This window comes from Orcinus orca, chromosome 8 (assembly GCF_937001465.1).
Source record: "Orcinus orca chromosome 8, mOrcOrc1.1, whole genome shotgun sequence".
NCBI classification, from domain to species: Eukaryota; Metazoa; Chordata; class Mammalia; order Artiodactyla; family Delphinidae; genus Orcinus; species Orcinus orca.
In genome coordinates this window covers 24,130,311-24,143,683 of record NC_064566.1, presented here as the reverse complement: position 1 = coordinate 24,143,683, position 13,373 = coordinate 24,130,311, and the positions used below count along the sequence as shown (strand labels likewise).

At 44.6% G+C, this 13,373-nt stretch overlaps 1 protein-coding gene across 1 annotated transcript in view; it reads left to right on the top strand.

The window, feature by feature from the left end:
* The first annotated feature begins 490 nt into the window (after positions 1-490).
* The window catches only part of CAT (catalase), a 37,374-nt gene continuing 24,491 nt past the window's right edge, over positions 491-13,373 (top strand). The window contains exon 1 of the mRNA XM_004263991.2: positions 491-650. Coding sequence (XP_004264039.1) covers positions 585-650 — 66 coding nt within the window. The 5' untranslated portion in view covers positions 491-584. The remainder of the gene's footprint in view (positions 651-13,373) is intronic.

Genomic DNA, 13,373 nt, shown 5'->3' with positions numbered 1-13,373 from the left:
AAATGCAGAATCAGTGTATGCATTTATTCCAAATTCCATCAATCCTTCAGTTGTAAACAATATTAACATTAGAACATGACAAAACTTCATTTTGCACAGATGAACTCAACCCAGAATTTCTTTTTTTTTTAAGAGCTGAGAGCATATTTACAGAGTTCAAAGCCGCACCCATTAGGACCTAAGCTTTCCCTCAACAAAACTGGCAGTCCACCAACCGCTGCGTCCCAGGGCAACCTGAAGGATGCTGATAAACCGAGGAGAGAGTCACGTCCCGGTACTCGGGGCCCCGGCCCTAGGTTCCTTAATCCCGAGGTTAGGGGGTCTGAGCCGCGGGTCTCTCCACCTTTACCAACCCCTCCCCAACCTCTCCTCAACTTCTCCCCTCCGAGTTCCAGCCCCGCCCCTATTTGGTTTCCAATCCCATCCCGCCTGGCGCTCGAGCGGCCAATCAGGAGGCGGTCCCTCCAAGGGGGGCGGGACAAGGGCTGGAGCTGAGGGGCGGAGTCTGAAGTAGCCAATTTTAGCCGCGGGGCTGGAGACGCGAGAGTAGAGGTACCCTGCAGCGTTTTGCAGCGCCAGGCATAATGGCGGACAGCCGGGATCCAGCTAGCGACCAGATGAAGCTCTGGAAGGAGCAGCGAGCCGTGCAGGTACACCCTGCGCTCTCTGAGACGGCCTTACGGTCCGCGCAGAAAGCTAGGTGTCCGCGAGTAACCGCCCCTGCTTCTCCAGCGCGGCGGTTCGGTAGGGCTGTACCAAGATAACGGGCGGGTGTGTGTGTGTGTGTGTGTGTGTGTGTGTGTGTGTGGGTGTGTGTGTGTGTGGTGTGTGTGTGTGTGCGTGTGTGTGTGTGTGTGTGCAGGATTTGTCGTGGGCCGCAGGTCGCGGGTGGTTGGCTTATAATTTTGCGCTTTTGCCAGGTGGGACAGAGGTCGCAGCTTGAGGCAGGAGTGAAGGCTCATGTGGAAAGAGGCAGAGAGCTGCAGCTGCAGGAAAGGAAGTGAGGGGGGAAGTCGGAACAGGCTCTAGCTTTGCCCTTGCTCAGTGACTACCAGGTTTCATATTTGTGGGGTACCAGGGGGACAGGAACCGTGTTTTATCATGTCGACGTCCGCAGCACCGTACACACAGCATTAAACAACTAAATAAAAAGATTTTTACACCCATGATTTCTTTTGCACTTAAAAACATCAAGTCTAGCATTTTAGAGCTAGAAGTGACCTTAGTGATAAATTAATGCGCTTATTTACACATATGCTTTGAGTGCCAGCATGTGCTAGGAACAGTGCTGGGTGAGTGGTACAAATTCCAATGAGGCCAGAATTGCACCACACAGAAGCTCCAAGTCCAGTCTGGGAGACAAGACAGATAAACAAATGATTACCATCCAACGTGGTGAGGGCGCTAATATAGGTTAATTGCAGAGTGTACAGGGAGTGACCAACTGGGCTGGCAGGCTTCCCAAAGCAGGTGACATCTGAACAAGTGCTTTAAAGATGAGTAGGATTTCAGCCCAGTGGTGGTGGGCCAGGCATTCCTGGCCTGTACCCTGGGGTGCAGAGCCTTGGAGGGCATGTCTGAGAAGGTTGGATGGGATGAGAGCATTTATTTTTTTTTTTAATAGATCTTTATTGGAGTATAATTGCTTCACAATACTGTGTTAGTTTCTGCACTTCTGTTTTGAGTCTTCTTTTGTCAAATTGGCCCAGAGAGTCTGAGGGACTTGCCCAGTTCCCATGGTGGCTGGTTAATGGCAGAGAGAGGACTAGAGTCATGTCTAGCGCTCTTTCTTAAAACCAGGTTAGTGTTAATGAACTAGTATTAATGCTGAGTTCCCATGGATTGCCTTATAGTTCCCTGTTTGTGAGAAGGCTGCCATTCTCTTCTAAGAGCCTGGAAAATTTATCATTTTGCTCCTTATATGCTACTAGGGTATTTAGTTTTTCATGAGTTCTTAGTCAAAGTGACCCAGAGAGACTTAGCATCTTATCAATCAAGGACAGGTGGCTAGTTAGTGGCAGGGTCAAGGTTAGAACTCAGCTTCTTGGAGCCAGGACTCTCTCCATACCCAGTGGTTGCTGCATCCTTGTTCACATGGAGGTTTTCATGAATACTTGGTGAACTGAAAAAAATATGGACAATGTAGTGAGTTTTTCATAAAACAAAATTTATTCTCTTTAAAGGACTCCCCTGAGACTAGCTTGCCTCTTCACTGTTTGGGAGAATCATTAACTGTTTTTAAGTCATTATGACCTCGCTGGTGATTTACCCTACCTGGTCACCCATGTGAGAAACAGCTGGCTTGCAAAGCACATCTATAATTTGGGTACTTTTAGTTGAAATACTGCTGTCTCCTCTGCCCATGCATCTCAGTGCACTGTTTACATTGTCCTGATTGGCAGTCACATTGATGTCTTGTTGTTTCTTACTTGAGCTGCTCTGAGTGAAAACTGCTTATTTCTTTGAGGTGACTCCCCCCACTGAATGGAATTTTGCATATGTCACATGGCCTTTGTAATTTTTCAGTGCTTTCTTTTGAAAATTTTCAAACATTCAGAAAAGTGGGAAGAACTGTGTAGTGTATGCCCATATATCCACCACATTTTTTTTTTGCTGTATATTTTTTTATTACATGTTATTCCATCTGTCTGTCCCTTCATACATCTTTTAACCTGTTTTTTGGAGGTGCATTTCAGAATAAGTTGTAGACATCAGCAGACTTGACCCCTAAACAGTAAGCATGCAAATTAACAGAATTCAATGCTTATTTATGTTTTTAAGGCAAAATTTATATACAAGGAAATATACAAATATTAAGTGCACCATTCTCTGCTTTTTGATAAATATAAACACCTGTGCATCTGGTTCCTTTATTAAGGTACAGAAGATTCTCATTACCCTGGAATGTTCCCTCATGCTGTTTCCAGTCTTTTCCTGCAACCCCTGCAGTCTTGCCTCAGGCAACCATGTTGATTTTCTTTTTTAACCATCGATTTATGTACTTTTTGTGTAATGCTGCTTTCATTCAGCAAATATGTTTTAAGATTTAAAAAAATGTTTTAGAATTCATTCACGTCATGGCATGTATCCATGGTTCTTTTATTGCCGAGTAGTATTCCATTGTATGATTAGACCACCACATGTTTATCCGGTTGCTGGGCACCTGGGCTATTCCCAGTGTGTGGCTGTTATGAATAAAGGTTCTATAAAGAATCTTATATAAATCTTTTTGTACACATATGCTTTTATTTCTTTTAAAACATACCTATGAGTAGAATTGCTGGGTAAGTGAATAAGGTAATTGAATGTCGTGTGAGAAACTCGTAAGCCTTTTTCCAATGCAGTTGTACCATTTTACAGTTCCATCAACTGAGTTTGAGAGTTCCAGTTGCTCCACATCCTGCCATCTTTTGGTATTGTCATTCTTTTAATTTAAGCCGTTCTGGTGGGTAGGAAGTGGTATTTGCATTGCTCTGATGACCAGTGATGCTGAGCATCTTTTCATATGCTTATTTGACCATTGGTATATATTTCTTTGATGTATCTGTTCAAATCTTTTGTCCTTTAAAACATTGGATTGTTTGTCTTATTATCCTTAATTCATAGCCCATATTTTAAGTACAGTCATGTATGGGCCAGGTGCTGTATATATATATATATATATATATATATATATATATATATATATATATATATGAATCACTTCGCTGTATACCTGAAACTAACACAATATTATAAATCAACTATATTTCAATAAAATTTTTTTTAAAAACCACAGTCAATGGAGTCCATCCAGACCTACTTTAAAAAAAGTGATTACTGATAAATTGGATTAATATCTACCGATAAAAAAAAAAGAACAAAATAAACTACCCACTAGGGACTTCCCTGGTGGCGCAGTGTTAAGAATCTGCCTGCCAGTGCAGGGAATACAGGTTCAAGCCCTGGTCTGGGAAGATCCCACATGTCACGGAACAACTAAACCCGTGTGCCACTGCTACTGAGCCTGCGCTCCAGAGCCCGCAAACCACAACTACTGAAGCCCGCACGCCTAGAGCCTGTGCTCCACAACAAGAGAAGCCACCACAACGAGAAGCCCGTGCACTGCAACGAAGAGTAGCCCCTGCTTGCCACAACTAGAGAAAGCCTGTGCGCAGCAAGGAAGACCCAACGAACCATAAATAAATAAATTAATTAATTAAACAAGAAAAAACACTACCCACTAGTTTTCTTCCCTGGAATCCTTGGAATAATTTTTTATTTTCTTCAGGCATTTGCTCCTCTTTCCCCCATGCAGTTCAAGGACAGGCAGTTCTTTGCTTGCCTGTGAGATCTTTTTTATTTTATTTAATTTTATTTATTTTTTTATAGAGCAGGTTCTTATTAGTTATCTATTTTATACATATGGGTGTATATATGTCAATCCCAATCTCCCAATTCATCTCACCACACCCCCTCCACTTTCCCCCCTTGGTGTTCATACGTTTGTTCTCTACATCTGTGTCTCTGTTTCTACCTTGCAAACTGGTTCATCTGTACGATTATTCTAGATTCCACATATATGTGTTAATGTACGATATTTGTTTTTCTCTTTCTGACTTACTTCACTCTGTATGATGGTCTCTAGGTCCATCCACGTCTCTACAAATGACCCAGTTTCATTCCTTTCTGTGGCTGAGGAGTATTCCACTGTATATATGTACCACATCTTCTTCATCCATTCGTCTGTCAATGGGCATTTAGGTTGCTTCCATGACCTGGCTATTGTAAATAGTGGTGCAATGAACACTGGGGTGCATGTGTCTTTTTGAATTATGGTTTTCTCTGGATAGATGCCCAGTAGTGGGATTGCTGGGTCATATGATAATTCTATTTTTAGTTTTTTAAGGAACCTCCATACTGCTCTCCATAGTGGCTGTATCAATTTACATTCCCACCAACAGTGCAAGAGGGTTCCCTTTTCTCCACACCCTCTCCAGCATTTGTTGTTTCTAGATTTTCTGATGATGCCCATTCTAACTGGTGTGAGGTGATACCTCATTGCATCAATGCATTTTGATTTGCATTCCTCTAATAATTAGTGATGTTGAGCATCTTTTCATGTGCCTCTTGGCCATCTGTATGTCTTCTTTGGAGAAATGTCTATTTAGATCTTCTGCCCATTTTTTGATTGGGTTGTTTTTTTAATATTGAGCTTCATGAGCTGTTTATATATTTTGGAGATTAATCCTTTGCCCGTTCATTCTTTTGCAAATATTTTCTCCCATTCTGTGGGTTTTCTTTTCATCTTGTTTATGGTTTCCTTTGTTGTGCAAAAGCTTTTAAGTTTCATTAGGTCCTATTTGTTTATTTTTGTTTTTATTTCCATTACTCTAGGAGGCAAGTCAAAAAAGATCTTGCTGTGATTTATGTCAAAGAGTGTTCTTTCTGTGTTTTCCTCTAAGAGTTTTATAGTGTCCGGTCTTACATTTAGGACTTTAATCCATTTTGAGTTTATTTTTGTGTATGGTGTTAGGGAGTGTTCTAATTTCATTCTTTTACATGCAGCTGTCCGGTTTTCCCAGCGCCACTTACGCCTGTGAGATCCTATTGTTCCTTGAGCAGTGAGTGTATTGTTGTCAGCCTAAGGCCGTATCCCATACCAGTTAGCACACTGCTGAGATGGCCTGTTGTCACTTCAGTGATACTTTAGTATACTTTGTTTAGTACCAACAGGACCCATTTGGTTCTTGATGAAAAACAGTTTGGTCTTTTCTTACATTTATTGGATTTCACTTTTTCCATTATGTATTACTTAGTATTTTACTGAATGGCAGTTCTCCAGGCAGATGGTATAGAATAACTTAGGCAATTAGTAAAGTAGAGTGAAAACTCCTTCTCGCCTCTTGAGCTTAGAATGACCAACTGTTCTTGACTTATACTGAGACCCTTAGTGGCTTAACCATGATGAAGTCAACTTACAAAATGAAGTATATCCCAGTGATGAAGTGTCCACTTAGAGCCCAGAAAGCGTAGTTTTCAGCCTTTCAGGCAGTCAGAAAAATTTCCTAGTGTTGTCAGTTCACTGATTGTGTGCTAGAAAACCCCCTCAGTGTGATGTGGTATTGAGGTGAGTCACTCTCTGATGCTGAAAATGAAAAGCACATCAGACTTAATCCAGAGTTGAGGAGTAAGTGGCCTACATGGAAGTTAGGGTTTTCCACTTTTTCTAGTGACAGTAAGCCCTGTCTGGGCAGGAGCCAGCGTTCATCACCTGGTCTGTTGTATATTTTGAGTGCAGTGCTGAGTCTGCCTGCTCAGGGCTACCACTCATGTATGATGCGGTCCCCTATTCCTCTCCCTTGCTTCAACTTCTCCCTCATTTCTCTTCTTAGACATTTCTCTTTGATTCTTCATGGAAAAACAAACAAACAAACCCAAAACTTTATATTGTGGAAAATTTCAAACCAGGACTGAATAGGGAGGATAGTTTAGCGAACCTCCAAGTGCCTTGTCTCTCAGCTTCAATAATGAATTTCTATCCCACCAACTCCCCCCCACCCCATTTTTGAAGCAAATAGCAGGCACTGTATCATTTTATCTGTGAATATTTTAGGATATATCTCCAAAAGATAAGACTTTTTTTTAATAATACTGTGGTCACATCTACAAAATGAACAGTAATACCTCACATCCTCACATTTCCAAGTAGCATGATCAGTTTCCCAGATTGTCTCTGTGCAGAAAAGAGTTTCCATGCAGGCCTGAGACTGCTGCCCTTAGAAAGGCCTCTTGGCAAGGTTAGCTGGCATCTGGACCTTGCCTTTCTGGAGGGTTCCCACCACCCTAACTGGTAAGAGTGGCTCCCAGTGCCTAAGCCATTTGTGCAAACAGTGTGGTTTATGCTGAACACCTGCTTTCCTTCCGGGAGTCAGAGGGTGTCTCTATGAGACACTATTTACAATAGCCAGGTCATGGAAGCAACCTAAATGCCCATTGACAGTACAAACCCTGGGTGCCGAGTCTCTAACGAGCTTCCCTGTGAGACAGCGTTTCACGGGAGTTGCCACAGCTTGCTGGGGAAATTAGGCATGTCTTGCATGACTCTGGGAGAGGATTCTTGGAAGCTTGTGCTGGTTTCCTCTGGACTTCATTGTGCCTTTTCTCCTTGCTTATTTTGCTTTGTACTTAAATGCTGTAATAAATAACGGCCTGAGTATGCCTAGATGCTAAGTTCTGTGAGTCCTAGGGAATCACTGAACCCGGGGTGGTCTTGGGGACCCCTGACACTGTCCGTCTCTCTTTTTTTAACACTTTGTTCAAAGTCAGATGCAAATAACGTTCACACACTACATTGGTTATGTCTCTTAAGTCCGTCTTTCTCCTCCCTAGGGTGGTTGTAAACGAAGTTTATGTGGCTTAAACTTTAAGGGGGTCAGGTGAGGGGTCAGGCTTTATAGTCAGACAGGGTTCAGATTGAGGCTTGACCACCGGCCAGGTTACTTCACCTCCCTCCTCTTTGGTTTCCCATATTGAAAATGGAATAATAATTCTCCTTACTTTGCAGTATTGCTGTGAGAATTCATTTATCTAAAACGTGTGTGTAGATGAATACATGTCAATTACCCAGCCTGAAGAATATGTGCAGGAGACGTTAGCTATGTTGTTTTGAGAGGTGCTATAGCGTGTGGGTAAGATTTGAGTCCTCGAGCCAGTCTGCTTGGGTTCAAATTCTGCTTCTGTCCCATTCTAGGTGGGTGGCCTTGAGCAAGTTGTATAACTTCTTGGTGCCTCAGTTTCCTCTTCTGTGTAATGGAGATTATTATAGTCCTTACCTCGGAGAGATGGATTAAATGTGATCACTGAGTAAAGAGTTTAGAACAGCGCCCGCAGAGCAAGCTGCTGTTTGTTGTTTTGAGGCTTGAGCGCATCTAGTAGGTTAGGCCTCTCACGTACGCGTTGCACACCTAAGCTGACAGAGAAGCAGGGAGTCGGTGGCATGAGAGGAATCCAGAATCACCTTTATTATCGGTAGAGGCTTGACTGGAGAACGTGGCTTAGGAGTTTTGGCCAAGAGGGCCTGCTGAGACGGCTCTCCTGAGCTGAATTTATTTACCCCTTGTGTTTAGGCAGCTCTGAAGATGACCAGAGGAGTGGCTGCTGCCTGCAGCCATTGGTTTCCAAAGGGGAGAGAGTGGAGCCCTGTGTAGGCCTGGGTCCCTTTCCCAAACTGCCCCATCAGGGGAAGTCTCCCCTCTTCTTTGGATCAGGACAGAGGCCTGGAGCACCAAGAAATCTGAGGACCAGGACTGTCTTTGGTTTTCTGTACACGGGTGTGTCATAGACAGTGATTTGCTCGAAATACTAGGTATATTCTGTATTGATTTCTGGGAAAATGAAGCTGTCGTTATGACTCTGTTGGGATTGAAAGTTGGGGATGGTTTGCATGACCACTGTTTTTCAATTTAAAAAAGGAAAACTAAGATGGGTAGCAAGTTCTTGGAAATTGTGTCAGCAGTGGGCACTAATCAGTGGAAGCTAGGTTGATAAAATATTTCATCAGAGAAAGCCAACCTGACTCCTCCCAGGAAAATTTCTTCATCCGTGTCTTAGTTTGAGCCAAAAAATACAAACAACAAAGCCAAAGTGGAATTTTACTTTAACTTTGCGCAGGCTCAGCGGCCATGGCGCACGGGCCTAGCCACACGGCGGCATGTAGGATCTTCCTGGACCAGGGCACGAACCCGTGTCCCCTGAATCGGCAGGCGGACTCTCAACCACTGCGCCACCAGGGAAGCCCTTACTTTAACTTTGAGTCCTTCTTTCTAATCATGGTGCCAGTTTTTAGCCAGGCCAAAGTACTTCTTTGCCAATTTCTGCAGCAGTTTTTATAAGAAGTTTGTCTGAAGGTGATTGATCAGAATATGAAGTTATAAGTTCAAATATTTCTCTTTTATTTTTTGGAGGGGAGGTGCAGGGAGAGGCATAGACTATTGTTGTATCCTCCTCCTTTTTAGAAATAATCCTTCTTGGCCATTTCATATTGGTCCATAGTTTAATTCATTCCCATGTTGGATCCACAGCATTGGTTGTGCACTTGTTGGTAACCGAGCACTGTGGCAGGTGTCAGGGCTATAGATGCAAAAGGAGTGTGCTGTCTAGAGAGGAAAAACTGTGAAGTACAGAGACAATTATAATATTTATTCTGTGGGGCACAAGAAGTTGCCCTTGGCCCAGCTCATGGGGTGGCATGGGCGGGGCAGGAAGAGCGGTCCAGGAGAAGCATGTATGAATGTCATGAGGAATTGGCAGCCAGAAAGATGTAAACACATTAACAGGTACTGATGCTGCTTTTCTAGAGAGGGAGCTCTTAGAATTGTCCAGCAACAGAAAAGCTCTTCTGTCTTAAAAAAATTCTAGTTGTAAAGTGACCTTGCACTGAGTTAAAAAACAAACAAACAAAAACCCCCCAATAATCAGCAAGTAGGCAGGTACATCTTTGCCCTTCCATACTTGTTATATGTTGCAGGTAAGCGTGTGCTGCCACGTTGAAATCTGTGTAAAGTTACTTAAATTCTCTGAGCATGTGGCATCACCCATTAGATGGGAGTAATGACATTTATCTCACTGGGTTCTTGGGAGGCTTGAATGAAGGTAGCTAGGATAAGGCCTTGTGTATGGCAGGTGCTTGAGAAATGGTAGTTACAGAGGGAAATGAGGAATATATACAGAACATATGCAGTTCTGTCAACTGCATTGATTCTGTGTTTGTCCTTTCTAATTAGCTTTGGACCAGCAGTAACCACACTCCATCATATTCCTAGAGAAAGCCCAGAGCTTGCGTCATGGGATATTGTTTCTTTTGTTTGATGCTTGTGAAAAACAGGGGCGCAGGCTACAGGACATGGTTGTATTATGGTTTTCCTGGCACTCACTGCTCTCAGGAGCCCTCTGTCCACCCTCCTCCAAGACTGCAGACCCATAGCATTGTGTGTGCAGGACACAGGGATGCTTCTTGCCAGCCTCTGTGGTCTGTGGCGACAGGGAGGACAGGGACCCTGGCTGGTGAATGAGTGAGTGTTGAGATGAGTCGCCTGAGGGGCCCTTGCTCTAAATCCACATGCCCCGCTCCCCTGCCACCTGCCGCCGCCCCCCTCACCATCCAGCCTGCAGAGGGGTCCACCTTGGGACTGTTGAACTTCTGATGTGACCCAGGTATGCTGTGGCTGCTTTTTGTGTCCTTGACCTGCAGACAAGCTCTGAGTTATTTTTCCCTCCAGCCCTTTCTCTCCCAGCCTCTGGCTGAAATCTGCCTCGCTGTTGCTTTTATCGTCGCTGCCAGATGCTTGCTCCCTTTGCTGTTTGTAGACTTTTCATTTTTTCTCTTCTTCCCTCCCTTATCCACCCCCACCCCCACCCCCCACCCCGTCACCTCTGCCCTTCTCAGCTTGTGCAGGGAGTGGCTTCATCGGACTGTACTCGTATAAGCAGGTATCATCTTCCCAGTTTTGCCATTCCAGGACATTTTTGTCATTGCTTGCAGCCCTGGAGGGCTGCTTTTCACTGCTTTCTGCTTCAAGTTCAGAATTATTCTAAATGCTTGAGACTCCTGGAAGTTTGGCTCAAACGAAAATAAAAACAAATTGTGTCTACACTGGGGCTGATCACAATGCTCGCTGCATGGAGCTAGCTTTTTTTCAGAAGAGTTTTAAAAATTTGCTTTCGAGGGCTTCCCTGGTGGCGCAGTGGTTGAGAGTCTGCCTGCCGATGCAGGGGACACGGGTTCGTGCCCCGGTCCGGGAGGATCCCACATGCCGTGGAGCGGCTGGGCCCGTGAGCCGTGGCCGCTGAGCCTGCGCGTCCGGAGCCTGTGCTCCGCAACGGGAGAGGCCACAGCAGTGAGAGGCCCGCGTACCGCAAAAAAAAAAAAAAAAAAAAAAAAAAAAAATTTGCTTTCGAGGTCCGTTTCCCAGCTCCACCCTCACTTTCAGTAAAGCGTCATTGCATTAACGCTCTCCATCTCAGCTCTCCATCTCAGCGAACATACTGAGTCCTTCTTCTCATCTAGTAAATACTCTTATCTGTGCTCGAAGTCAGTTTTTCTTATCTGATGTTGCCCTAAGCACCCCCTGAAGTCGGGGATCTTTTCCTCCTTAGTCTTTGTCCACTGGCCTCCCTTCTGTCTTGCTGACCATGTTGAAGCTTTCCCTGCCACACTTGTTTTAAAAGCAAATTACATATCCCTTAGCATGTGTGAGGAAAGGTGTTAAAAGTGAGAACAATTGATCTATTAGACCAGGGAATAAGAAGAGATGACAAATGCTGCATTTGTAACTTACAAACCCAGGTTTCATTCCTCCAGGGGGTGGGTGTTGTGGAGGAGATTCCTGCGTTGGGGGGAGGGAGGCCCAGTGGTGGCAACGTTCCAGCATTGCCAAGCGAAGATTCCATTCAGTGTCACCAGGCGAAACCATCTCATTCTTAGTTCTTCACTCGTTCATTCGCTCATCCGGCTTACCCTGCATCTGCCTCCTTTGGGCATGGTTTTTATTCTTGACTTTATCACACTGACCTGGTCATGAGGAGGGGTCTTGTGGTGTGGTCTCATTTGTTTCTCAGCAGCAACTCCTTCCTGTATTAGGGATGCAGAAAAGTAAATGACACTCTGACCTGTTTACATTTCCTTTTACTAAGCTTGGTATTCTCCCTCATACTCTTCTCCTTTATGGGACGTTCCTCCCCTCCACCCCCCCTCTGCCATTTTTAGGTTTCCTTTAGTGCCTTGATTATATGATGAAAAGAGCATGTAAAGGGTGGACAGACTTAGTTTACTCAGACTTTTTACAATTTTAATTGTAGACCATCCAAAAGCTTTAGGTTAGTGGTGGTTAATCTCGGCCTCACTTAGGAATCACCTGGAGAGCTTGAAAAAATAGCAGTGATGCCCGGGCCTCACCTAGACTAATTATATCAGTAATTTCTAGGGGGGATGGCCAGGCATCCGAGTGCTTTAAAAAGTTCCAGGTGGGCTTCCCTGGTGGCACAGTGGTTAAGAATCTGCCTGCCAATGCAGAGGACACGGGTTCGAGCCCTTGTCTGGGAAGATCCCACATGCCGCGGAGCAACTAAGACCGTGTGCCACAACTACTGAGCCCACGTGCCACAACTACTGAAGCCTGCGTGCCTAGAGCCCATGCTCCGCAGCAAGAGAAGCCACTGCAGTGAGAAGCCCGCACACCGCAACGAACAGTAGCCCCCGCTCGCCCCAACTAGAGAAAGCCTGCACATAGCAACGAAGACCCAACACAGCCAAAAATAAATAAAATAAAATAAATTAAAAAAAAACCTTACAGTTCCCAGGTGATTCCAGTGACAGCCAAGGTTGAAAAATCAAGATTTTAGGTTTAAACTAAAGGTGAAGTTGTGCAATTTCACTCTTTCTTTTTCTGATTCATTTTCTAGTTTAGATTTTAAACACGTATACAGTGTCACACTTATTAGCGCATGTGTGTCTTCAAAAGAGGGTGGTGTGATTGGGTGGTAACTGCAGACTGGACACGTACACTTTCATATAGTTTGGAAGGGTTTGTTGCCGGATGGGTAGGGGATAGGGCGAGAGAGTCTAGATGGATACCTACACATCTGTCATGGTTTCTAGAAAAATAAAGCCAGAGATGCTTTGTTTCTGGTATCAGGTCACTTTCTCATGGCCAGTACAGCAGTAACATGTATTTGCCTGGTGTGTGGCCTTATCTTGTGTACATTCAGTTCTCTTAATCCATGTGTTAACCCTGGGAAGTAGTTATTTTTTGTCCATTTTTCAGATGAAAAATAACCTCAGAAATACTAAGTAACTTGCTAGTAGCCACACATCTGGTAATTGGCAGGGCTGGGAGTTGGACCCACCCAGTTGGAGGTGGCTTAGCTCTGCATCTCCCCTGATTTCCTAGTGACCAGGGGAGGTCATGGGAGAGGCAGTTGGCTGTAGTCAAAAGCAGAGTGTGACCACAGCTGGGAGCTGCCCAGAATCATGTGAGGCTTAAAAGTGCTGTCCTCACTCTAGAGAAGGGACAGCTGGGAGGCTTCTGATGTAACGGAAATGGGAGAATTGGGTGGATGAAAACGAATTCTTTATTACCGTAAAACAGCCTATCTCATCTCAGAGACATTTGGCATCTTTAGAAAATTAATACTATAGAGACTTCCCTGGTGGCGCAGTGGTTAAGGATCCGCCTGCCAGTGCAGGGGACACGGGTTCGAGCCCTGGTCCGGGAAGATCCCACTTGCTGCGGAGCAACTAAGCCCGTGCACCACAACTACTGAGCCTGCGCTCTAGAGCCCGTGAGCCACAACTACTGAGCCCATGCGCCACAACTAGTGAAGCCTGTGCGCCT